The sequence below is a fragment of the Psittacula echo genome, assembly GCF_963264785.1.
Source record: "Psittacula echo genome assembly, chromosome: 3".
In the NCBI taxonomy this organism is placed as follows: domain Eukaryota; kingdom Metazoa; phylum Chordata; class Aves; order Psittaciformes; family Psittacidae; genus Psittacula; species Psittacula echo.
The window spans coordinates 113,506,656-113,530,477 of NC_137736.1; the positions used below are offsets into that span (position 1 = coordinate 113,506,656).

At 39.1% G+C, this 23,822-nt stretch overlaps 1 protein-coding gene across 1 annotated transcript in view; it reads right to left on the reverse strand.

Annotated features, from left to right (window-relative positions):
* Positions 1 to 23,822, reverse strand: part of DYNC2H1 (dynein cytoplasmic 2 heavy chain 1) — a 170,320-nt gene that overhangs the window by 34,421 nt on the left and 112,077 nt on the right. Inside the window, exons 81-83 of the mRNA XM_080612498.1 lie at positions 13,097 to 13,213; positions 4,664 to 4,873; positions 1,062 to 1,151 (exon numbers count right to left, since the gene is read on the reverse strand). Of these exons, the coding sequence (XP_080468624.1) occupies positions 1,062 to 1,151; positions 4,664 to 4,873; positions 13,097 to 13,213 (417 nt within the window). The remainder of the gene's footprint in view (positions 1 to 1,061; positions 1,152 to 4,663; positions 4,874 to 13,096; positions 13,214 to 23,822) is intronic.

Sequence of the window (23,822 nt, forward strand, 5' to 3'; positions counted from 1 at the left end):
TAGCTATATGATCAAATAACATCTGAATATGCATTATCACTTATTGCTATACACATTTACACTTTATAACTTGAGCCTTCTTGTGAAAGAAAGGATAAAGAAAAGTTAAACATTAGCCAGAAGAAATGGTTTGCATAACAAGAATTTTATTAATACTGTGGAAACATCCATCTGCTAGTTTTTGAAAAAGTAATGATTAGAAATCATGTGTCCTTCAAATATTTCTTCTGAATCTGACAGTCAACACTAATGTCCACAGAAATCTTCTTCATATCCCACTGGATAAGACTCTGTTAACCAAGGTCAAAACTAGCAGCTTTCTATTTATTGCCTGGAGGTAATCAAAGATCTGTCCCTCCTAAAGGAACCTTCCTCTCTGGAAGATTCTCAGAGCTTCCTCTCTATATATCCAACATGATGAAATCTGTTCCCTTAAATACTAATTAATTTAGATAAATGACCTTTTTATTTGTCTGCCTATTAGCTTAAAATACCTCTTCTGTCAAAATATACATAAATTTACCTTAACTAAGATTTATATTTTTTAACGTCAGACTGTAGATTGACAAAGCTGTTGGGCCCTGCACCTTCCACTATAGCCACTTGTAAAACTGGAGAATGCAGATGTTTTCTTTATTTGCCTCAAAGAGTAGTCTTCTATGAATTTCCACATTAGCTCTATTAGAATTGCTTCACTTTTTCTCTTTATACATAACTCTCTACCAAATTAAAGATTATGTCTTGACTTTGATGTAAAGATTCATCTCAGTAAATGTTTCTTTTTTCCCCACAGTTGATCAGATAAACTAACGATTAAAATCTAAGATGTAAATCTATTGTGAAGCAACAAACAACATTACTGCATTTAAATTTACTGACTTCAAATTGCTCAGTCTGCTGTCTTCACATTTCTCATCTATCCTTAAATTTTTATATGCCTTTTCACACATCCAAAAAACCTTGGGATTTGAGTTTATAAAGGCTTGCTGTAGTGCAATTCACGTACTATACCGTGTCACTGAACATCAGTGTAGTGAGGTAAAATGACTCTTTAAAATTACCTGTATAGCAAGTGCTCGGGCTACAAGACTTCTAAGATATTGTAAAGGATCTTCTGGACCTTCCCACTTGCTTTGCCATGTGATGGGACACTGAAATAAAAATATATTTAATGAAAAAAAATCATCATTACATTTTAAGCTAGCATTTTGAATTAAATTAGATAACCTGAAGATTAAATATATCTACAAAGAAAAAAAGCTGTATGAGTAGTATATTGTTCAAAGCAAGCAACCACTAATAGGAAGGTCATATTCCCCTTAATTACTTATGTGGCACATAGATGGATAACTTACAAGAACTTCTGCTATCCAATAACCACAAACACTTCAAAAAGGCCTAAACTGAGTCTTTCTTGGAAAGCCATGATCCATCGTTCACCTGCAACCACAGGTTCTCACTCCTTTCCTGCTGCCTTCTCAGATTTGAACATGCAGTTGTGTTGCTCTGTAGTGAAGTGACTCTTTCACAAGATTATTCTCTCATCATGTTAAAGTGTTTGTAGAACACCTGAGAATAAAATCCTGCAAGACCTTCTGTACAAATTTCTCACTGACTTCAAAAAGAAGAGCTGAAAATGTCCTCTGTTAGATTCTCTCCTTATAAAATAACAATGAAAACATAAGTACCTACTCCACATGAATCTCTAAAGTACACTAAAATTGACTCTGCAAGATTGTCTTATTTATGTGAAAGAGAATTGATATAAATCATTATCTGTGGGAAATCACACAATACTGAAGATACTGAACAGAATAAACATTTTATACTGTTTAATATTTACAGCTGTATTTTCAAGGGGGTTTACAATCTAAAAGCATATGTACTGAACAGACTATGTAAATATGATCCCAGAAGTTTGTCAGAAAAAGTATCTTTCAAAGTAAATATTTAATGTGTACCTTTTAGAGATAAAACAAATAAAATATCTGGCTCTGGGAACACTAATTAATAATCACAGAATCACAGAATCGTTAGGGTTGGAAGGGACCTCTGGGGATCATCTAGTCCAAGCCACCTAGGGCAGGTTACACAGGAACATGTCCAGGTGGGTTTTGAATGTCTCCAGAGAGGGAGATTCTACAACCTCTCTCAGCAGCCTATTCAGTGCTCTGCCACCCTCAGCATAAAGAAATTCTTCCCCATGTTGAGGTGAAACTTCTTGTGGCTTAGTTTATAGCCATTCCTTCCCATCCTGTCACTGGGCATCACTGAGAAGAGTCTGGCAACATCCTCCTAACACCTGCCTCTGAGATATTCATATGCATTAATGAGATTCCCTCTCAGTCTTTTCTTTAGACTAAACAGGCCCACCTCCCACAGTCTCTCCTTATAAGAAAGATGCTTCAGACTCCTCATCATCATTGTGGCCTCCACTCCTCTCAGTAGCTCTTTGTCTTTCTTGTACTGAGGAGTCTAGAACTGGACACAGTGCTCTAGATGTGGCCTCACCATGGTGGAGTAGAGGGGAAGGATCTCCCTCAGCCTGCTGGCCACACTCCTCCCGATGCACCCCAGGATACTATTGGCCCTCCTGGCTGGAAGAGTGCACTGCCAGTTGTTGAACCTCATTAGGTTTCACTCTGTCCAATTCTCCAGCCTATAAAGGTCCTTGTGCTGGCAGCACAGCCTTCAGGTGTATCAGCCTCTCCCCCAGCTTTGTATCATCAGCAAACTTGCTATGAACTCTAGCCCTTCATCCAGACCATTGATAAACAAGTTGAATAAACTAGAATACATGCAAGACAATTAATAAAGCACAGTTAAATATATGGGGGTTTTTTTGCATAATTATGATTTTTTGAAAATTTTTTGTATTTTAAACTCAGGCACAACACATAATCCTTGCATTTTTGCAGAGTCTTTTGCTAGGTATGGATTTACAGGCAGCTCACCAATCTATCATGTAAAGGCATTCACCTAATATTGCTAATATATCACTAAATTAAGTTTAAAGTAATAGCTTAGCTAATTGTTAGTATGGAAGCACATTTCAGGTGTACACTAACATATCAATTTTGCACAAATAAGGGACACCACTGAAACCATTACAAGTCATGTATTTATTGAGCTTCATGTTTCTACCGGGGAACTAACAGCTTCTTCAGGTGCTATACCCTTAAAATAACTAAGATCTTGATGCTTTTAAAATACAAATTTTTAAAAATAGTCCTTTGTTACATAGCACATGACCACACTAAACTATACAAGAACAGTGTATAGAAAATACATGAAACAAATCACTTTAAGATGATAAATATAGTGAGGTGTAGCTGCCATGCCAAGAAAGTGGCATTAGCCTCTCTGGAAGGCTGCTACAAAGATTGCTTTATGGTCACAATCCAATAAAAGGACCTCTGTCAAGGTAAGTGGGTGAGTAAGCAGCTGAAATGCCAGAAACATTTTGTTCAATACATCAGGAAGCACTGATATTTGTGAGAGCTAAAAATGCATATAATCTTTAAGTACAGTTTAGTGACAGTGATCAACTTCACAGCTCCTGTTGTACCCAGTTTAAGAGTGCAGCTTAGGCACATAAACAAGCCACACTCTCTTACTCAGTAACAAGAAATATAACTATAAATACTAAAAAATGGCCATTATATGTATCATATGCATTCACTCTGACTTACACTTTGCACCAATTTCCACCATGCAGTCAAAACGTGCTTAAAAAGGTAATGAGATTGCTAACATGAAAATGTTAATTTATTTCAGTTGTACTAAATTTTGCTAACAAATGCTGTCTTGTGAATCTGAAAACATAAAGCTTTTAATTATTGTTTTAATTAGAAATTTGATCGATCAATAAATGTATAACAATCTTTTTTAACAGTACTTGACCCTCGCATGAAGATAAACAAGATGTTAATAGGAATTACCATTCATTGAAGGGCAAATCTCAAAATCAATGCATTAGCATCAACACAATTTATCAGTTGCTGCAGGTAAAATAAAAACACTGCATTTCACATCAGTGTTTGACTATCTTTAGAATCCACTTATCTAGTTATTAAAGACAGATCATGTTTTGCAGTCACTAATTGTACCAGTTTATTAACATGCCCAGAAAACAGGAGAAAGTACATGTACAAATTTCGGTTGCTTTTCTCATATATCAAGAATATAGGGTGAGATGATAGGTTGGTATGGTAGGCACAGCTTATCTGGTGTGATAGGGCAATAATCCATACTGAGTAAATGCAGAGAGCAAATTGTGATTACAACTGCAGTAAAACTTAGATTTTAAAAAACTCTATTAGCAATATGCTTGACTTATCAAGCATGATTTGGTATTTGAAATGTAAATAGTATTCCACCACTTCTAATCTTATCGGATTTGTCTTTCAGAGAAAGCTTGATAAAAATATAGTATACTCAGAAGCTTCTGCAAGTCCTTGAAGCAAGATTTTTCTCAGGTTTCATTCCAGAAAAAAACATAGTTCTGTTTTAGAGTCACTATCGATGTAAGAATTCAATTGTAGAGTCTATCAACAAAAGAACTTAGAAAAATTGATGACATGAAAATGCATATCAGAATTTTGTTCAGTTCCCATGGGTCTCTTTATTGCTTGTAATGTAAACTCATGACAAAATGACTTACCTTCTGATTTAGCAGAGCAGTTGCTAGTCTTTGTACTTCAGAACTCAGTAAGGAGGTACCTCTGATGACTCTACTTAAAGAAGCAAGTGACTGATGGACACTTTGCACAAGACGAATGGCATTGAATTGTTCCAGAGTAATGAATGACAAGATTGGAGATCCTTGCTCTTCCACAGGAGGAGACACTTTCTGATGAATCAGGTTAGAATTCTAAAGAAGAACACATGATGCCCAGTTAATAAACTCAGTGAAACTACTATGTTATAAGATGTATTATTTGTTTAATTCACAATACTTCATAAGACCTTGTTAGCTTTGAAGTAATGCAGATATCCCCCCTTTTCTGACACTGGATTAATGATACCTTCAGACAGTCCCTGAGATGTTCAATAAAGGCACCACTCTTCTCAGACAGCTCTGACCACCTAATTACTTCAAAAGTACTGGAATTTCTGAAAAATCATCATTTAGCTGAATCACTGCTTTTAGTATTTGTGCTAATGTGTCAATAAAAAGTAGTAGCGTACTTAGCAAAACAAAATTGTACTGGTTACTATAAACCATGCTGCCAGATACAGCTCTTGCTTTGATAAGACTAGTTTGACCTGGAAGTAAATTAAATACAAATAAATAAAAAAAAAAACATAAAAAAAAAATTATGTGTAAATCCTGAGTAACTCAGACTCTGAGAAGTACTGCTGCTTTCACACAGACATTTTTATTACTTACTTCCATTCCATTACAGCCACTGAAAATCCAAATTTATTCAATAATTTCAAGAGATGGTATCATTTTGCAAATCTTAATTCCTATGCAGCTTATTACATAAGTATATTTTAGCATGTGTTCTGAAACTGCCAACCTGACATGTGACAAGATGCTGCCCTGAATTCTTGTTATGGAATGTAAGCGTTTTGGAAAATTCTACAAGGTACAAACGTATAAAAAAACCCTAGCCTTTGAGGAAAAAAAAAGGTTTGTTACTTCAATTTCTAGTAATTTATTTAAAGTAAAATTAGATTTTACTTTCTCTGAAGTAGCTCTTCTTAAAACAACAAGTAGTTTTATTTTTTTTTCAGATTAAATAAACTTCTGAATTGTCACATGGCATTTTGCTTTCCAGAACATGCAAGATATCTGCCTCAATAATCATTCCCAGGTACTTTAAGTTTGCAGAACTTTCACCTGGTTTTCATTTCAACCTCACGCTGCACTTAGCTACAAAGCAAAAACAGGAGAAAAGCTAAGTGAAAGAGTAATATAAATATTTTGGTTTATGACTGACAGAAAAACTAATGATAAGGTCTTCCCTCTCACATCATTTCAAAGTGTAAGAAACATACAGTATTTAGAAATGTTATGTTTTGCATTTTGTCTTTGCATACATCCTGAAATCACAGTACCAGTTTCACTTCAGTGTTTCTGAGACCATAGTTTATTGAGTATATATAAAATGTAATATCAACTAGCTCCTGCTAGTTGTACAATTTCTTATTGGAGTGTTTAATTGCAGAAATAAGGAAGAATAAAGACATTGCAACTTGCAGGTTTTGCTCAATCTTTCACATACGCTATCTTAATTCACAACTGACTTACTGAAAGTAAAGGCCTCTAAGTCCCTCAATACTGTCTTTTACGTAAGTCTCCTATGACTTGCATATTCATGCCATCACCTTTTTTAACGCTTTCTCCTGAGAATTTTTTAAAACAACCCATCTGTCAGTTTTATAGGAAAATTAAACATGACTACCGATATCAGCTTATACATTTAATGTTCTACTACATTCCCTTAAAATCCATTACGTATATAATTCACATCAGCTTTAAAAATATCCTCATGACCTGCTTGGGAATTAAGATGAAGAACTGCTGAAGAACTAAGTGCTTTTTCTAATCACAAGAAATTGAAGATAGGTTCTAATCTTTAACATTAAATACTACGCTATGCTACCAATATTAAATTAGGTATATTTTGAGACTTTGACCATTTTCCCTCTTTCAGTTTTGTTACTATCTCAGTACGATCACGTCTGACCAATTTGGTAGCCTTCTACAATGGGGCTATGGAACTGATGGACAGGGTAGAGCAGTTGATGTCATCTACCTGGACTTGTGCAAAGCGTTCAACACTGTCCCACATGACATCCTTGTCTCTAAATTGGAGAGACATCAATTAGATAGATGGACCACACAGTGGATAAAGAACTGGCTGGATGGCCGCACGCAAAGAGTTGTCTCCAGCTCAATATCCAGCTGGAGACCAGTAATGAGTGGTGTCCCTCAAGGATGGGTGTTGGGACCGGTCTTGTTCAACATCTTTGTTGGTGACATGGACAGTGGGATTGAGTGCGCCCTCAGCAAGTTTGCTGATGACACCAAGCTGTGTGGTTCGGTTGATACGCTGGAGGGAAGGGATGCCATCCAGAGGGACCTCGACACGCTTCTGAGGTGGGCTGATGCCAACCTGATGAAGTTTAACCAAGCCAAGTGCAAGGTCCTACACCTGGGTCGGAGCAATCCCAGGCACAGCTACAGGTTGGGCAGAGAAGAGATTCAGAGCAGCTCTGCAGAGGACTTGGGGGTGTTGGTCGATGAGAAAATGAACATGAGCCAGCTTCAGTGTGCGCTCGCAGCCCAGAAAGCCAACTGTATCCTGGGCTGCATCAAGAGGAGCGTGACCAGCAGGTCGAAGGAGGTGATCCTGCCCCTCTACTCTGCTCTCGTGAGACCTCACTTGGAGTATTGTGTGCAGTTCTGGTGTCCTCAACATAAAAAGGACATGGAACTGTTGGAACAAGTCCAGAGGAGGGCCACGAGGATAATCAGGGGACTGGAGCACCTCCCGTATGGAGACAGGCTGAGAAAGTTGGGGCTGTTCAGCCTGGAGAAGAGAAGGCTGCGTGGAGACCTCATAGCAGTCTTCCAGTATCTGAAGGGGGCCTACAAGGATGCTGGGGAGGGACTCTTCATCAGGGACTGTAGTGACAGGACAAGGGGTAACGGGTTCAAACTTAAACAGGGGAAGTTTAGATTGGATATAAGGAGGTAGTTCTTTACTGTGAGGGTGGTGAGGCACTAGAATCGGTTGCTCAAAGAAGCTGTGAATGCCCCATCCCTGTCAGTGTTCAAGGCCAGGCTGGACAGTGCCTTGGGTGACATGGTTTAGTGTGAGGTGTCCCTGCCCGGGGCAGGGAGGTTGGAACTAGATGATCTTAAGGTTCTTTCCAACCCTAACTATTCTATGATTCTATGATTCTACAAGATAAGACTTCACATAATCTTACCTAAGCTGCTCCAGAGCTTTTCTTTGTTGTCTTCCTAAACTCAAGCTTTTTCAAACTCCAGTATGTTCTGAAAATTGCACCCTCAGACATGTAAAAAATCTAACAAAAATAAAACTCATATACATCCACTAGTTATGCATTTGATTCAAAATTCAGTTTTGGTGGTGATGGTGCATTTTAGACACCTCCTTCTAGCCTTGTGATGTACCTATTCTTCCTCTTCCTTCAAGTCTCTCTGCCTATTTTTTTTTTCACTATTACACAAATTTTTCACTGCTGAAAAAAGTTCTTTTGTTAAAGCTGAGGTTCCTAATGTTTTAGATAAAAGAGCAACAGCCCATTAATTTTCAAATTACTTTTGCAATTGTCTTGCAGCACTATGCAACTTCATGAAAATAGTTAGCCTTCAATTTACAAACACAACAAAAAATAAGGCAGAACACCTCATGACAGCTTATGATCATACACTCAGCAAAAATCATTTTGAAGCAGCTCCTTCCAAATTTTTATTATGGGTGGGCTTTCTACCTTTCACAGAGGTGCTAAAGAGCTTCCCTGAAACAAGGTAGAAAATGCATCCACCTGACAACAAAAATATGGTACTGGTTCCTGTCTCTCTCTGCTCATGACAGACAGCCATTTGGACATGATAAAACACTTAGGCAGCTCCATTGCATCCTGGTATTTTTTGTGCTTCTTTGAAAGCTATGAAACTATGGGCAATGCCTGAGTTCTGCTGGACTGTGACTTCCAACTGATCCAGTTATGTGACAATGAAATGCTTATATAGATCCTTATCTACATACACTGTCACGGCAGAAGGCTATGTGGGAAAAGAACAGTCATGAGGACAGAGGCTCGCTGAATTACTCTGATGGCACAGCCCTGGCCAACAGGATGTTCTGGGCCCTCCTTCCACATTAATGAAGATTTATTTTTTTTAAATTTGTGTAACATTTGTTTGATGAGTTATTCATTATTTTTCAGTAAAGTCTTTCATGAAAACTTATACTGACCAACTGCGTATGTAGTTAACAGCAGGTTCATAAGAGTGTCATTAATATGATTACAGTTAAGCTATTAATAAATCATGCTGAAAGACACTGCAGAAGCAGTTTTAGGACACTATTCAGTAGAAGGGTGTTTTCAAAAGGCAAGGATTAAAACGCACGTGTTCAAATTAAGCTAATATAGATGAAAATGTCAAGACAATTTGTATTAGCCCTGAACAGCTAAATAAAAAGAGGAAGTTTGCTTGTGTAACTTTCAACACAGGAGCGCACTGATTTAAAGCAGATTTTAAGTATCTATTTGATTAAACTAAAATTCAATGAAAAATTCCAGAGTCTGCATTTTGGCTGGACTAATAAACTGTGGATGAAAGGGGGGTAGTTTCCATGATTCTATTGTTATGGATAGACAAAGAATAATAAACTCCCCAGCTCAGGAATTTCAGAATATCTGAATAAATTACAGGCTGGAAAGTTAATTCTAGCCCAGCTATACCCAGGCATAGGGTATAGCCATAGGGTAGTTTAACTGGATGCCAGACACTCACCAAGCCACTCTATCACTCCCCTCCTCAGCAGGACAGAGAGAGAAAACAAGATGTAAAATCCTGCTGGTCAAAATAAAGGCAGTTTAATGAAAAACAACAAGAAGACACCAAAGGAAAAACCCCACCAAACCCTCCCAAAACAATGGAAGATTGCATGAGGAAGAAAAGCAAAGCAAAGCAAAACCAAAGTAGATTTACTTTCTACTTCCTATCAGTAGGTGATGTCCAGCCTCTTTCTGGGATTTTTTGCTTCTTTCCCTTCTCTCATGTTCCTGAGGTCCACCATCTCATGGTTACTGCAACCAAGGTCGCGCTCATCCTTCATATCCTCAGCAAGTTCTTCTTGGTAAGTATGAGTCTTGCAGAGTGCTTTCCCTTACCGGATCTTCCATTACCTGAGTTGCAAATTTGTCATAATGAACTACAGAAACCTCCCGCATTGCTTGTGCCCTGCTATGCTGTTCTTTCAGCAAATATCAGGGTGGGTAAGTTTCAGGAAAGTTCCCTCACAAAGACCAGGCTCTGAGAATGTGAGGTTTCTTCTAAATGAGAAAGGTCTCATCTACTTTTTTCTAACCACAGAAAGAAGGGCCATACCAGATGGGCAGAAGGGCCCAACACTATAATGTTGACTTTTAATCCTAATTTACAAACTCTCAACTGGCACATTGTACATCTCTAGGTAGATTTCTGTGCATTCCCACTGGTCTCTCACATAAAGGGCAACTCCGTGTCCTCACCTTGTCAGCTTTTCCTTCCAAGAGATCCACGGCAGTACTACTGATGTGTAGGCCCAGCATGTCCCCGTGACCCCTACAAGATCATAAATCTGCAACTGCATGCAAACCTCTATTTCTTTGTTCCTCATGCTGCACTCATTAGTGTACAGGCAGCATGATGATTTCTCAGAAAGGGTGAGAGCATTCCCCATAATTCTGTCAGGTAGGCACTTCCTTGTTCATCTGAACATATTTTAGATGGTCCCCCTTCAGCTTTTTTTTGTTGATTTTATTGATGATGATGTTTACAGACACACTTTTTCTGCCAACCTAGTCATCTACTTTGTCACATAATTTTTGGTCATCTTCTCTCCATCTTGCTACTTTAATTTTAAAACTCTTCTCACCAAATTGGCCAGCCTGTTGGCCTCACTTAGCCAAGCGGACCAGTTCTCTTTTGAACAAGCAATCACCAATCCTCAAAAAGTGTTCCATGGTCATAAAACCCAAAACCCTGTTGCTGATACCAGCTGTGCAACCTGCAGTTGTAGGATTTGTCCACTCCTCACCTCCTCCACCTTCACTGTAATGATCAAGAAGAAAAAATATTTAGTTCCCTGTGCCCTTAACCACTACCTCCAGACCCATGAAGTCATGTTTCATATGCTCCACGATATGCCTGTGTCCTGGTTTAGCAGCAGCAGTCAATTTTTCTCCTTCTTAGTAGCTGGTGCAGCGCTGTGGTTTTGACTTTTGGCATGGGAAAAATACTGATAAAGCCGATGTTTTCAGTTGCGGGTCAGAATGTTTACCCTAACCAAGGATTTTGTGAGTCTCATGCTCTGCCAGGGAGGAGAAGAAGCCGGGAGGAAGCAGGGACAGGACACCTGACCCAAACTAGCCAAAGAGGTATTCCATACCACAGCACGTCATGCCCAGGATGTAACTGGGAGTTACCTGGAAGGGCTGGATCACAGCGGGGTGGGGGTGAGGTACCAGTCGGTGAGCGGTTGTATTCTCTTCCTTGTTATTTCCTTTATCATTATTATTATTGGTGGTAGCAGTAGTGATTTGTGTTATACCTTAGTTATTAAACTGTTCTTATCTCAACCCGTGGGAGTTGCATTCTTTCGATTCTCCTCCCCGTCCCTCCAGGACCGGGGGGGAAGAAAGGGTTGGGGGGAAGTAGACTGCGTGGTTCTGATTTACGGCCTGGGCTTAAACCACGACAGCCTGGCAGTATGACTGAGGCCTATGTGAGTAAGCATCAAGGACTAATAGTCCAAGGGCCAGACAAGCCTCGGCACTCTTTCCACAATGTACCAGATCTAAACCCCTGGCAAGCAGCAAACCTTCCTAGATGACAGATCAGGTCAGAAAATGGGAGCATCCTTCTCTGCACAGCAAAGACTTGCCCACTAGTATACCTTACTGCTTCCTCCTGGTGCTTCTGTTTGGATCTGGTTTAGCAGGCTTGACAACATTGGACAGAGCTCCCAGCCGCTTGTCAGCTATGAGGGCACTAAATCTGTTCTGTAAGTGCAAATCTTGAGATGGAGCAGAAGCCTTCCTCTTAGTGCCAGAAGTCACAAGCTTCCAGTTTTTGCCATCCTGTAAGTTTTTACTTCCTGTCCCAACAGACAGACTCGGTGGCACAACCCTACAGCAAAGTTGAGGGCTTGGCTCTTCAAACTGCAGTGTTTCCGAAAAGATTCAGCTAATCTATTTCTGATGCTGCAAAGTCCACTGAATTCCTCCAACAGCTCCTTAATTTGATAACACAGATCCTCAACAAGCATACATCTCCTACAGGGTGAAGACCGTTTCCCTACTACCCCAGCCTCAGGAAGAGGCACCAGCCGTCCCCCGTAGCTTGAGATCTGTAGAGCTGCATCCTCCTTGTACAGCTTTGTCTGAGTCCAGAGAAATACTCAGTCAAATGCCGTCCATTATTTTATCTAAATTTGGCACTAGATTACAGAATACAAAAGTCATCAGCATATGGTATTGAGAGTGTACAGATACAATTATGTCCACAATTAAAGATTATGATCAGTTATTCAAGTATAAATTCTACAGGACAAACCTATGTCAAGTGGTAAATTTTGCTATGCTTCAAAATCATCAATATTTATATGTACAGTAAGTATTTTCAAGGTATTTGTAAGATAATCCTTTTTGAATTAATCCTTGATCTACATACTCAACACTGGAATAAAAAGTTCTAAAACATACCTAATCTCTGTCTACATATTAACAAGCTTTTAAGCGTTTTTTTGCCTCTGGAATAAAAAGTAGCTGATTTTAAAAACAGCTTTGAATTTATAAATAGATTAGCTAGATTCTGTTCAGACATATACCGGACATTTCTTGAATTCCAGTAGTTTGAAACAGGTGTTAGACTATTATTTCCAACTACTCTTAGTGATAAGTAAATTTAAAGGGTAGAAGACTTGTATTTGCTTCTTGTACATGTAATGGAAGGTTTTGTCAGAAACTATCCCATCTGATATCTACTTTACAACTATCTGTAACCCACAGATAAATGGTAATAATAAAGAAGAACAACATTATGAAGTTCAACAAGGCCAAATGCAAGGTCCTGCACCTGGGTCAGAGCAATCCCCAGTATCAGTAAAGACTGGGGGATGAAGTGATTGAGATCGGCCCTGTGGAGAAGGACTTGAGGATACTGGTAGATGAAAAATCAGACGTGACATGGCAATGTGCACCTACATTGTACTTCCCACCTCAAATACCTTACTTTTTTGCTTCTTATGTTTCAATATCCAAGATAATTCCTTAGACCTTGCTTTTAATGCAGTTACCGGGGCGGGGGGAAGTTGTCTTTTCAAATTAGCTACTTTCCTACCTGATTAAGTTTCTTCCATAGATTGAGAACAGGAGAAAGTTCAGTAGACCATATTTCTCTGTCAAATTTGCAGCCAGCAGTTACTGACCTACTCAGGATCCGAAGCTGTGAAATGACCTGAGTGATGAGAATACAAATGCAATCTTGAAGGAGGATAAACAAACTTCTTTAAGTACAAAAATGCAATACAATAGCAAACACCCTCTGATTTATCTGTGGACTATATTTTTCTGCATACTTAATTACTAATCATGATTTATTCAGAACATAAAAAATATTAAATATCTAAATATAGAACATACTTGGGACTCATTCATATTGAGCCTAAACAAAAAAAGAAAAACACCCATATTTTTCTTATCGCAGTAATTGCCTTTGTTCAGCAATAATTTAAAAATTAATGAGGTGCATAATTAATTAAAAAGCCTCTTTTTCACAAAATCTATAATGAAAATTTAAGCTGTGCCTTTAACTAGGCTCCATTGGTAAGCAAAGAAGAGAAACAAAACCCCCAGAAAATGTTACTAAATGCATATAATAGCTATCAGGCAACAAAATTCCAAGACAATTACAATCAATCCATTCTGATCTCCCACAGATCTCTTACTCAGATATTCATGCTACCTTGAATTATTTAAATGCATATTTATTAAAGAGAGAAGACAAGCAATTGAAAGAATAACTGCAACATTTTCAGAAAGAAGGGGTGCTTCCAGTTCGTTAGGTCCAGCTGTCTTTTACTTTTAGCAACCCTGATAACACATAAACAAAATCAAATACAAGTATATATTCAGAAAGAAAGAATAGTGAAATTAAAACTCTTCAGTGATATTGCAGTCTGTCCCTTAAGCTGCACATATAACCACATAATTCTTAGGTGTTTTAGCTATATCTTAGTTATTTTTCACAGTGCATTATTTTCAAGACATGTTATACAGTAACTTACAAATTCTACTGTCTTGACGTTAAAGAATTAAAATTGATAATACAAACTATATTAATCATTCAGATGGAGGACTGGTCTATTTAATTTTTAGACAGAATGAGGCAGGAAGTCAAGTTGCTTCTGCTAGGTTTTGACTTATTTTCAATTCTTGAAAGATGTGCAATGATGTATTGCTTTCTTTTGCTTTTCATTTTCTTTCACTCAAGTGAACAGCACTTTCTTACTCAGCTTTGACAGGCATTATGAAGCAGTACAAAACGATAGTGAACTGAACAATCTGAACATCTATAACATTTACTATAATTTTTTTTTTATTTCATATTCATATTAAGTGTCTTAAAAACATAAACTAAAATATAACTAGATGATCTTATGGTCTTTTCCAACCCTAACCATTCTATGATATACATATATATAAAACAAAAATCTATAAATTTTCTATGCATAGTATAGAATCATAAAATTGTTTAGGTTGGAAAAGGCCTTTAAGATCATCAAATCCAACCCTTAACCTAACACTGTCAAGTCCACCACTAAACCATATCCCTAAAAGCCACATCTATACATCTTGTAAATCCATCCAGGGGTGGTAACTCAACCACTTCCCTGGGCAGCCTCTTCCAGTGCTTGACAACCCTTTTGGTGACAATTTTTTTCCTAATATCCAATCTAAACCTCTCCTACCACATCCTGCAGCTGTTTTCTCTTATTCTATTGCTAGTTAGCTACCTGGGAGAAGAGATCAAACCCCACCTCACTATAACGTCCTTTCAGGTAGTTGTGGAGAGTGATAAGATCTCCTCTATGTCTCCTTTTCTCCAGGCAAAATAACTCCAGTTCCCTCAGCCATTCCTCATCAGATTTGTTTTCCACACCCTTCACCAGCTTTGTTCCCTTCTTTGGACACATTCCAGCACCTCTATATGTCCTTCTTGGAGTGAGGGGCCCAGAACTGAACACAGGCTTCGAGCTGGGCCTCACCAGTGCCATGTACAGGGGGACAATCACTGCCCTAGTCCCGCCAGGTACACTTTCTGATACAAGCCAGAATGCCACTGGCCACCTGTGCGCAAGCTGGCTCACATTCATTCAGCTATCGACCAATACCCCCAGGTCCTTTTCCATCAGCCAGCTTTCCAGCCACAATTCCTCAAGCCCGTATCTTTGTCTAGTCTGAAGTAAACTGCCAGAAAGGAAGTCAAGGAGAAGTTGCAGTCAAGACGAAGGATTTGCTGGAGTGAATGGAGCTTTGCCCAGGAACAGGTTACAAGCCAGCTGAGAGCCTACAGACAGAGACTGGAACATTGGTGGTGCTCTAATAGGTGTGTGCTACAGACTCCTGATCAATAAAGTAGACAAAATCTTCTGACAGCTTGAAGAAGCCTAACAATCACAGGCCTTCATATTCATGGAATACGTCAACCAACACAGAATCTGCTGTGAGGGAAATATGAGAGGGTACAAGCAATGCAGATTTCTAGAATTTCTTGAAGACAATTTCTTTGTAAAGACAATCAGTCAACCAGGGGAGATGCTATACTGAATCTGTTGATAATAAACAATGAAGATGGGTGGACCACTCGGTGGATAAAGAACTGGCTGGATGGCCGCACGCAAAGAGTTGTGGTCAATGGCTCGATGTCCGGCTGGAGACCAGTAACGAGTGGTGTCCCTCAGGGATCGGTGCTGCGACCGGTCTTGTTCAACATCTTTGTCGGTGACATGGACAGTGGGATTGAGTGCGCCCTCAGCAAGTTTGCTGATGACACCAAGCTGTGTGGTTCGGTTGATATGCTGGAGGGAAGGGATGCCATCCAGAGGGACCTTGACACGCTTGTGAGGTGGGCTGATGCCAACCTTATGAAGTTTAACCATGCCAAGTGCAAGGTCCTACACCTGGGTCGGAGCAATCCCAGGCACAGCTACAGGTTGGGCAGAGAAGAGATTCAGAGCAGCTCTGCAGAGAAGGACTTGGGGGTGTTGGTCGATGAGAAAATGAACATGAGCCGGCTTCAGTGTGCACTCGCAGCCCAGAAAGGCAATCATATCCTGGGCTGCATCAAGAGGAGCGTGACCAGCAGGTCGAAGGAGGTGATCCTGCCCCTCTACTCTGCTCTCGTGAGACCTCACTTGGAGTATTATGTGCAGTTCTGGTGTCCTCCACATAAAAAGGACATGGAACTGTTGGAGCAAGTCCAGAGGAGGGCCACGAGGATAATCAGGGGACTGGAGCACCTCCCGTATGGAGACAGGCTGAGAAAGTTGAGGCTGTTCAGCCTGGAGAAGAGAAGGCTGCGTGGAGACCTCATAGCAGTCTTCCAGTATCTGAAGGGGGCCTATAAGGATGCTGGGGAGGGACTCTTCATCAGGGACTGTAGTGACAGGACAAGGGGTAACAGGTTCAAACTTAAACAGGGGAAGTTTAGATTGGATATAAGGAAGAAATTCTTTACTGTGAGGGTGGTGAGGCACTGGAATGGGTCACCCAGGGAGTTTGTGAGTGCTCCATCCCTGGCGGTGTTCAAGGCCAGGTTGGATGAAGCCTTGGGTGGCATGGCTTAGTGCGAGGTGTCCCTGCCCACGGCAGGGGGGTTGGAACTAGATGATCTTAAGGTCCTTTCCAACCCTAACTATTCTATGATTCTATGATTCTAAGATGTGAAGGTTGAGGGCAACCTTGGCTGCATCAACCATGAGACTGTGAAGTTCAAAATTCTGAGAGAAGAGAGTAAGACAAGTAGTAGAATCACAACCCTGGTACTCAGGAGAACAGATTTTAGCTTAGTCAGGGATCTTCTTAGCAGGACATAATGGGCAACTGCACTGGAGGGCAAAGGGGGCCAGGACAGTTGTCAGTCTTCAAGAACAAATTTCTCGAAGCAGAAGAACGGTCCTTTTTGATGTGCAGGAAGCAAGCATGAGAAGCAAACAAAAGAACTACTGTGGCAGAAGATCAAGATGGATGAGGAGGAAACCAGTGATCTCAAGTGTACAAAGCTAATCCACAGTAGATGGGAGCAAGGACGGACTACCCAGCAGAGGTGTAGAGACATTGCTCAGTTAAGTTAGGATGGAGTGAGGAAAGTCAAATCTCAGCTGGGTTTGAAAAGAGCAACAGATGCAAAAACCTACAAGGTCTTCTACAATTATTCTGGTAGCTAAAGGTAGGAAAAGAAAATAGAAGCCACTGCTCAGCATAGATTCTGTGACGGAAAATACCATTTCATTCTCTTATTCTCATAACTTTAATAATTCTTTGTGTGCTTCAGCTATTGTGTATAGCAGAGAAGACTCTTGTTTAATTTAGCAAAAAATTATTTTCTCTAATCAATGTTTTGATTACAATATCTTTATCATCCCTGCTATTCTTCCTCCTTTTCACTCTGCACACATGCAAATATTCTGACAAGCAATACAGATAATAAACACACATTTGTGTCTTCCAGATGTCATTCATTCAGATGTGGAGGATGACCATGAGCCAGCAATGTGCCCTTGTGGCCAAGAAGGCCAATGGCATCCTAGGGTGCATTAGAAAGGTCAAGTAGGTCATTAAGTAGTGCATTTAATAATGCACACAAGTAGTGCATTAGTAGGTCAAGAGAGGTTCTCCTCCCCCTCTACTCTGCCTTGGTGAGGCCGTATCTGGAATATTGTGTCCAGTTCTGGGCCCCTCAGTTCAAGAAGGACAGGGAATTGCTTGAAAGAGTCCAGTGCAGAGCCACAAAGATGATTAAGGGAGTGGAACATCTCCCTTATGAGGAGAGGCTGAGGGAGCTGGGTCTCTTTAGCTTGGAGAAGAGCAGACTGAGGGGTGACCTCATCAATGTTTACAAATATGTAAAGGGTGAGTGTCAGGATGATGGAGTTAGGCTTTTCTCGGTGATGTCCAGTGATAGGACAAGGGGTAATGGGTGTAAACTAGAGCATAAGAGGTTCCACGTGAACATCAGGAAAAACTTCTTTACTGTGAGAGTGAGAGCACTGGAACAGGTTGCCCAGGGGGGTTGTGAAGTCTCCTACGTTGGAGATATTCAAGGCCCAGCTGGACAAGTTCCTGTGTGATGTACTCTAGGTTACCCTGCTTTTGCAGGGGGGTTGGACTAGATGATCTTTTGAGGTCCCTTCCAACCCTCGGGATTCTGTGATTCTGTGAATCAAAAGAAATCAAGCTTTAACAGTCAGTGTTCTAGAGTACTGTAACATACCATGACCTTTACCAAATGTTCATGGAAATCCTTTAGCTCTTTCCAGTGCATTCCATTTGTTCTCTCAAGTTTAACAGGTATGATGGTAGCATAACATAATCAATAGACAGATCTTAAGTAGGCCAATTTGTAATTTAGGAGACCCGCCTACTGAATACATAGGAAAACTAAGTCCCTTACGTAGGTAAGGATAGATAGATAGATGGGTCTACATTGTGGAGATTAGAATGAGGATTTTAATTTACTGGAGACCTAACTTCAAAACTCAAGAATTCCGCTCCTCTCACTGTACTATGTTATCATCAGGTCAATTTATAATCAATTTCATATAGTTATATAGGATGAGATTAATCATGCCTTAAACACAATACTCCTATGACACGAAGAGAGACTAGAAGTGACTAGGACAGATGCAGACATCTAGGTCTGTTGAATCCTATCCTTTGGACTCTAGTGTGGAAAGAACCAAGGTATGTGCTTATAATACTAAGGAAACTGAAAATCTAATCATAGTTGTATAATACAGAGTACTCAAAATATTAGTACTTTTAAAATACCTGACCTTTCAATGCTCACCTTTGTTATTGCAATATAGTCTTTTATTAGATAGTAAAAACTCTTATATGCTGTGCTAGTCCAGTCTAAATATACACCTAAATATTCTGAAATCTAAATATTCTGAATGTAAAAGCAGGAAACCACTACTTTCACTGAAAACATGAGAGGGGTGGAAAGAAAGGTAATGAAAATATAAAAGCAATCACAAATACTGGTCTGTTTAAAGAAGGGTGAAAAGATTATTCAGAACCATGATTCTTTGTAGAAGATGTCTGTTTTAAGTAAGGTCAACTAATCACAACAGTCTTTATATAAAAAATTAAAAGAGTAATTTATCTGTGAACAGTGCATCTAACAACTATACACAGCATAAAGGAACTGCTACTGGATATTTTCTCCATTCTTAATGGAAAATTCATACACTCTTTTTTATGTTGTTAGCACAGAGTAAAATAAATTGCATATATTAATAAAGGTGGGATAGTCAAACTTGCAATGTCAATATTTATTTATGTAGTTATTAAATTTATTGTGTGTCTCAGCTTTTTAATCTATTGAATACTTTGTGGGTTTCTGTAGATATATGCTGCTATGATATTGACCAACACATTATAGCAAAAACCTCATCCATTTAGAGAAATTAAGAGAGATAATGAACAGAATAGGAAGCAATAGACAGTAATAGTCCCATGTAGCTTCATACAGAATTACTAGAAAGTCATGTTTGACCTGAAAATTAAAATAAACTCACAGAAAACTAGAGAAAATTTCAAGATTTTAATTTCTCCTTCCCTGAAACTCAGACAAAAATAAATTTCTAGAAATACAATATCTATTTCTGTTCTTTACTCATGCACAAGATGAGGAAAAAGTCTTGCCTTCAGTAATTCACAGTTACTGCAAAAAATGCTATTTCACAAATACAATCTATAAGAAACACAGGCTTATATGCAAGACTTGTATTTATTTCAGAAGCAATCTATCCTACAAAGCATAAAATGAAATAAAATTTTACACACAGTATTACAATTTGAAAAAGAACAAAGCAATAAAATAAAAAATATATTGTGAAATTCTGCCACTGAATTAAAAAAAAAATCTCAAATCAGTGATTTCTGAGTATGATTACTGTTGAAAGAATACAAACCAGAAAAGATTTGCTAGTCAAATAAAGGCTATTTTTTCAAGACTATGGAACAGATAAAAGAATGTTTATTTTTGTATAAAAAGCCAACAAACTCCCCTCAGTAGATCTACAATGACAAAGCAGATGCTCTACTGCCATCTACCAGTTTTAAAGGGATGTAGTCTTAGCACAGAAACGAATTCTATGTCTCATTTCTTTGAAAGAAACAATATATCCCTCTACACAGCTATTCATGGAAATATTTCTGGTTTTATAAGACTTTATAGCTCAAACGATAATATGAAGTTATAACATAGTTACTTTCATAAATACTGGTGAAGTAGTAACTCCATGCAATGTAACTATGTCTTCATTGAGCCAAGAGAAGGAGATGGATTCAGCCTGATTTGCCTTCTGACAGAACTACATGCCTCCATACAGTTCCTAATAGTTTAGCTGCAGCTACCCACATGACTGTGAAAGTAGTTTAAGACTGAACTCCCAATGAAATCTCCTGGGCTTTCAATGTCTGTGTCCCTTAGCCTCTCTGCAATAACAGGGTCCACGGAGGTTGTTAGGATGAAGGTACTTTAATGGCATTCATAACCAAATCATTCATATTGCATATTGATGAGTAAGAAAGTGAAGGTCTACACTTCCTCTGTGGTTGTTCCCTCAAGACCACTTCAAAGCTGTGCTTTCACTCAATAAGGATGTGAAGTAAGACTGGACTCAATACAGAGCTAATGATGTTTTAATCAAAATACAAAGCAAAAAAAGGGAAAGACATTGACACCACCTATATCTTCCTTTATACATGAGAGGATCATACATCTTCGACACCAGGAAAATCCTCTGTAGAGCAGGGGCTCAGTGGAGGAGTTAAAAAAAACATCAGGATGCTGCAGATGTACAGCACAAGCACACCACTGACCCAGCCGATATTCTAATCTTCTCCCAAAGAGTAACTATGGGGTTTACTTTGTAGAGGTCAAAGTATGCATACTACCTGGAGAATATGATGCAGAAATAAAAGCCAGAAGAGGTGGTTCACGTTAGCTAATTACACACTATGACAAAATTTCAAAAACCTGGAAAATCAGAGCCTGTTCAGAACAAACTTCTATGCAGTGCAACAATATATTCTCATATACATAGCACCAATCGTGTAGGAATTAATAAGGCTACTTGAATTATTGCAATGATTGACTGCAGTGGTAAAGAGCTGTGTTTTCTGATAGAGCATAGTACTACATCTCCCATTATTTGACCCACCACCTTTCTTTCATGCAGCACCGCAGGTATATACAAAACACTCCCCAGATTTTAACAATTCTTATTAAGAACTCAGATCCCTCAGCTGCAGAGTAATAATAACTACAGTTTGGCATTACACATCAATTCCTGCTAGAGCCTATTAGTCACGTATTTGTGATGTGGGACGCATTTAATCAATGTCAGTAATTATATGCTGTGCACGGCTGATGCAAAGGTTATATAAATGCTAAATTATTTTAAGAAAATAGATTTATGTTCATCCTGACAGCTATAGCAACAACATAACAAGATCAAGAATAATTTCAATTGCATGCTTTCAATAATTACACCCATATTACTCTATGTGGCATGATTAGAATTATGGAGGAGCAGTAGATATAAAATTAGGTACCAGTGCTCAGAGGCCTGTTTAGCTAGATTTTGCAAGAGAAAATTCAGCCTGTTGACAAACACAGAAGAAGCTACAGCTATTATTATATTACACTTGCACCTTGAAAAATAACCTTATCCCACAGCCCCAGTCAGATGTATGACTGGAATACTGAGTGGACATACCCTAACTTTTCTTTAGGTGACTTAGGTGATAACAGTAGCGTATAATCATGATGAAGCAATCTAAGAGTTCCAGGTGTCCTTGAACACCCTACCCTGCACATTCTGCCTCAGCTGCTGTCATTAACAAGGTAAAATCCAGCACTTGAACTGTAATACAATTATACATTTGACTACAGTTTTAGGAAGACAGAGAGCAGCTTTAATCTAAGTAAATGAGATAGATATGCAAGGAATAGTGGGAAGAGCTACAGAACCACCCAGTGACTTGCTGAAAGTAACAGTAGGTCAACAACTAAGATTAATAAAAAAAATAAAATGGAACCCAAGGGTAAAATGCTGGCTTACTGAAGTCAATGAGATCATTGCAATGACATTTAATGAGAAAAAATCACATCTCCTGATCCTGGTTCTTACCTTGTTTGCCTTACTAGATTGACCTACACTGTTTTCCATTATTAGTTTACTATTAATTTTAACTCAACAAGTATTCATCCCAAAATAAAAAACAGCTATAAAAAATGTATTTTTTTTCTACAAACAAAGTTTCAAGCATAGACTGAAGAGCAACATTAATTATTTTAAAAGAGTATTATATTTAACAGCTACACTAAGGTATGATGAGCTATCCCTTTTGATTTCTAATGGTGTTCACTAAAATTTTTTTTGTCTTCAATCAATCACATCTATAAACAGAATGCATTCAATGTGAGATTTCAGTATTGGGACTGGTGCTGTTTAACATCTTTGTCAATGACATGCACAGTAGGATTAATGCACCCTCAGCAGGTTTGCCAATGACACCAAGCTGTGTGGTTTGGTTTATACCCTGGAGGGAAGGGATGCCATCCATAGGGATGACCTTGACACACTTGGGAGGTGGGCCAATGCCAACCTCATTAAGTTCAACAAAGCGAACTGCAAAGTCCTGCATCTGCATCAGGGCAACCCCAAGCACAGCTACAGTCTGGATGGAGAATGGATTGAGATCAGCCCTGAGGAGAAGGACATGGGCACAGCTGGTTGATGAGAAGCCCAAGATGAGCCGACAGTGTGCGCTTGCAGACCAGAAAGCCAACCGTATCCTGGGCTGCATCAAAAGGAGCAGAAGACCAGAAGATGAAAGGAGGTGATTCTCCCCCTTTACTCTGCTGTTGTGAGACCATACCTGCAGCACTGCGTCCAGCTCTGGGGGAAACAACGCAAGAGGGATGTGGACCTGCTGCAGCAAGTCCAGAGGTGGCCACAAAGATGATCAGAGGGCTGGAGCACTTCTCCTATGAAGACAGGCTGAGAGAGCTCGGCTTGTTCAGCCTGCAGAAGAAAAGGCTCCAGGGAGATCTTACCACAGTCTTCCAAGAGCTAAAGGGAGCCCACAAGAAATCTGCAAAGGGACTTTTTACAAGGATATGTAGTGACAGAACAAGGGGAAATGGCTTTAAGCTGAAAGAGAGTATATTTAGATTAGATATTAGGAAAATTTTTTCCCTGTGAGCATGATGAGACACTGGAACAAGTTGCTCCGAGAAGCTGTGGCTGCCCCATCCCTGGCAGTGCTCAAGGCCAGGTTAGACAGGGCTTTGAGCAACCTGGCCTAGTGGAAGGTGTCCCTGCCCATGGCAGAGGGGTTGGAACTAGATGATCTTTAAGGTTCCTTCCAACCCAAACCAGTCTATGATTATATAATTTCTATGCTAGTAAAATTTCTGTGGAGTATATATTTCGGCAAAATGTTTTTTGCCTGATTTTGTAAACCTTACTTAAGGTTTGTAAACCTTTACTTAAGTCATCCTGATATAATGTGCGTTATTTCTGTCTGTTGAGTTTCTGCTAGAACACAAACTTAAGTTTTCGAATGATTCAGCTGTCATTCACCACGAGTATGAAATGTCACAGTACGGATACACAAAAATAAGTGTGAATAGAGGCATAGGTCATTTCTACACACTTTTAAAATACTCTGTAACATTGTGCATTTTAGTCCTGTACACTTCCAAATTGATATTTATAGCAGTGATTTGCAAAAGTACATTTTTACTGAGTATGAGAAATAAACCA